General features: G+C 39.5%; 1 protein-coding gene across 1 annotated transcript; it reads right to left on the bottom strand.

Moving 5' to 3' along the window:
* Positions 1-291: 291 nt before the first annotated feature.
* Positions 292-2,222, bottom strand: LOC104964335 (eukaryotic translation initiation factor 3 subunit I; the record flags this gene model as incomplete). The annotated part of the gene is made up of 5 exons (XM_010793081.1): positions 2,101-2,222; positions 1,099-1,191; positions 919-1,006; positions 585-650; positions 292-453 (listed from the first exon to the last, which is right to left on the bottom strand). Coding segments are annotated over exons 1-5 (412 nt in total), but the record flags the coding sequence as incomplete, so codon positions are not given.
* Positions 2,223-3,882: the final 1,660 nt, after the last annotated feature.

The following is a 3,882-nucleotide window of genomic DNA, read 5'->3' as shown; positions in this document are numbered from 1 at the left end:
GTTAAATATGATCTCGTCATTGTAAATGACTATTTATGCCGTTACTTCCTCATGTTGTTGTTGAGCCACATCATGTTTCATAATAAATTCAATATTTGCACAGAAGAAACATCAGTGTGTGTGTAACAGGAACACATAACGAGAGAAGAAACATTTGTTACGGTCAATAGTTATAGGAAGGTGCGAAGTCCACAGTATGACTAAATGCAGCTGCCATGTTCCCTTAGTCTAGCAGACATTTTAAAGTCACAGACTTCCTGATAAACTAATAAAGGTGGCAGTAATAGACACATGTGCACGTACCAATCTGCTGCGGGTCCCTCAGGTCGAAGAAGTTCAGGAAGCACTGGTAACCCATCTGCTTGTCTGTGGAGAACATGATGATGTTCCCGCTGTAGTCGAAGCCACACGTTCTGACAGCTGAGTTGGTTTCCAGCAGAGCCAGCTGTTTACCTGAGAGACACATGGGGGGGTGTGAGGATCAACAAACTCAAACTACTGGAGGCTATGCAGAGAAAAGTCTCATAAGTGACAGATAGGAGAATTAATAAACACTTTGTTTCACCGCAGCTTCTCTCACTCACCGGTCTGACAGTCCCACAGTCGACAGCTGTTGTCGGCTGATCCTGTCAAGACATTCTTAGTGTCCCCTGAGAGAAGATAGGTTAAGGAACCCAACATAAGATAGGATAAACCTGTATTAATCTCCATAGGGACATTCAGGTGTTGGCAATCATGTGAAACAAAATACAAATATAGTAAAATCAATACATATATATACACTGTATGTCCTTAGGTACATCAATGCAAGTTGTACAAGGTTACCATTGGGTCAAGCCTTGGTTCTGTAACACATGAATGCAAACCCAACATATATTAGTTACAGATTAAACAAGTGTAGTTCTTGGAAAAGGATACAGTCACAGTCCACACACCACACGGCTCCTGTGTGTCCATTGTAGGTGCCGAGCCGCTCTCCGTTCACAGAGTACCACACGTTGGTGACCTACAGCGACACAGCACAATGGAGTTAACCAAACCAAACGAGAAGGTGTAATAATATCATGGCACGACACATTTCACGGATTATCATCTTACTGTGTCTTTAGCGACAGAGAAGAGCAGGTCTCCTTCTCTGTTGTACTTTATCTGAGTGATAGACCTCTCGTGGCCCTGGAGCAGGATGGGTCTCTGTGGGGAGAGCAGATTATGGGGAGTGTTACACAAAACGTAGGTCAAATGTCGAAGAAAAAATACAAGATTTATTAATAAACAAAAACGGTTAGTGGAAAAAACAAACTATTTGGACGTCCACAGCAAAAACAGGAAGAGAACAATTACATAATGTATGCAGATTTGCAAATAGCTCATCTGTTTACCGGTATATTGTACAGCAACCTTTTAGATATTTAGAAAAATACCTATAAGCTGTCCTCTTTAGGTAGCTCAATGTATAACCTAGATCTTCTTTTAATTACAAAATGTGGTCATTCATTGTAATATCATGTACAACAGTCCAGTTCAGACGGCCATGTATACTTACTTAATATTGGTAAAAGTAGTATAATACATTTTATTTATTCAGAGCTCCTAAAAAAGGTACTAAAAGCCACTTAACTAACATGTACGTACACATGTTTAAAAAACAACAACATTGTACTATGAACATTTTTCTTCTGCATCTTCATTTATTGTAATATAATGTACACCAGTACAGCTTAAACAGCTATGAAAATTGACTTAATATCAGTAAATGTAATATAATAATAAAGTGTATTTATATGATATTGGTAAAAGTATTATAATAATACATTTTATTTATAGAGAGCTTGTTAAATATGTATTAAACGACACCTTACATGTAAATGTTAAGATACGTAAAAATCAATGTACTTTAAACATGGTGATTGAAATAAACCCTGATCATCATCAACACGCAGCTAACAGCAGCTCTGATGTTGACGGACGCTAACTGGAAGCTAACGTTAGCCAGGGTGGATATGCTAACTGAACCGGGGCTAACTATCTCCTCAAACAGAAAGTCTAGTATTCCGATCGACATATAAAACGTAGGAGATGGTCATAAAGAAATATACTAACCATTTTGTCAGCTAAGCGTCTCGCGTAAGGAGCGAAAAGATGAACACCATGGATGGATAATAAGAACACTCGTGTTTCAGGCGCCGGAGCCGCGGCGGAAGAGGAAGGTGACGTACTTCCGGCGAACAAAGGCAAAAATGAGTTATTGCGCCCCTTGGTGTAACTCCAGTAGCGGTTAGAAAAAGAAAAAAAATGGACAGAAATGTTTGATATTACATTACATGTTAGACGCTTTTATCCAAAGCGACTTACATACTCAATACTGTGGACAATCCCCACAGGAGCAATTTAGGGTGAAGTGTCTCAGGGACACAACGACATGCTGATTGCAGTGGGGATTGAACCTGCGCCAAAGCCTCCCTATAGCCTACTGACCAATACAGAGCCACTATACTGCTTACACGATGGTGAATATGTGTACCTTAATATAAAGTGTTACCACATTTTATGTGCAGCTTTTGTATTTCTTATCAAGAAAAGTCTAAACAGGGGTCTAATGGGAGTTGGAAACTTCACCCCAAATTGCTCGTTTGGGGATTGCCCACAGTACGGACTCCGGAGTGTATGTTAGTCACTTTGGGTAAAAGCATCTTACAAGTGACATGTAATGTAATGTAAAAGTCAACAAGATCAATCAACCAGCAACACAATATACACTGTTACATCCTTTATTAACAAGAAACTAAAATATACAGGGCCAGATCAAAGTACTGCAAAACACAAAATAAGGAAACATCTTTGGTTCCTTCTCTCAGTCACTGAACCTCCTCTCTTCTTCCCCCCCCCCCCCCGACACACAGGAGCAGAGAAACAGTGAGTCTGATCTGTGGGACGTTGGAAAATGAGTTGATGTCTTGTAAACAATGCTACATATTAATTAATACATAAGAATGTCTGAAGATAAACTGACATGTGGGTCAAACTACAATTCAAAAGGCCAATAACATTTCCTCTACTTATTCCCATATGGCTCAGTCACTGCTCCTTGGAAAGTATTACGCTCAGCTGAGGCGATGAACAAGGTTTAATAATCCTAAGGTTCTGCTGTGAGACATGTCGTCGGTTTATACATTACATCCATGCAGGACAGTGGAGATGATGAGGTTACATTCTCAGCTAAGTGCTTGTCGAGTTGAGACTGCCACAGAGTGAAGACCAAAAGGCAAGCGTTGCATAGAGGTCCTCGAACATTCTCTGGTTGAAACCTGATTACACGCTACTGCAATTATCAGGGCTGGGAGGAGACAATCATAGCCACACACACTTCAAGTGGTCTGGAAGACACACACACACACACACGAATATAAATGAATAAAAAAACAGGTTTATTTTTAGTGGTGCTCTGTAAGATACATACATTTAAATAATGATTAAACAATAAATACAGAACACACAAACAAACAGCGGAAATGAATAAGTGTGATGCAAACAAGAAAACCAAAGAAAACCTTTTCCCTCAAATGGTCGACAAGCAAGAACTGGAAACTTATCAAATAAGGAAAAAAACTAACTGAAATGCCCTTTAATAATTTTGTAGAATTCTATATTATTTCTGCTATGATTTGGATCGGCTGGAGACATTATTTACTTCGTATTAAAGTAAAGAACTGGAAGAAAAACATGAAATTAGAAGCTATGAATCATACACCTTCCAAACACATTGAGAGAGGATGCAAAAGGAGACTGAGGGGCCACACACACACACACACACACACACACACACACACACACACACACACACACACACACACACACACACAAACACACAAACACACAAACACA

The sequence above is a fragment of the Notothenia coriiceps genome, unplaced genomic scaffold (genome assembly GCF_000735185.1).
Source record: "Notothenia coriiceps isolate Sejong01 unplaced genomic scaffold, NC01 NC01_scaffold00037138, whole genome shotgun sequence".
NCBI classification, from domain to species: domain Eukaryota; kingdom Metazoa; phylum Chordata; class Actinopteri; order Perciformes; family Nototheniidae; genus Notothenia; species Notothenia coriiceps.
This window is presented reverse-complemented; position numbering and strand designations above follow the sequence as displayed.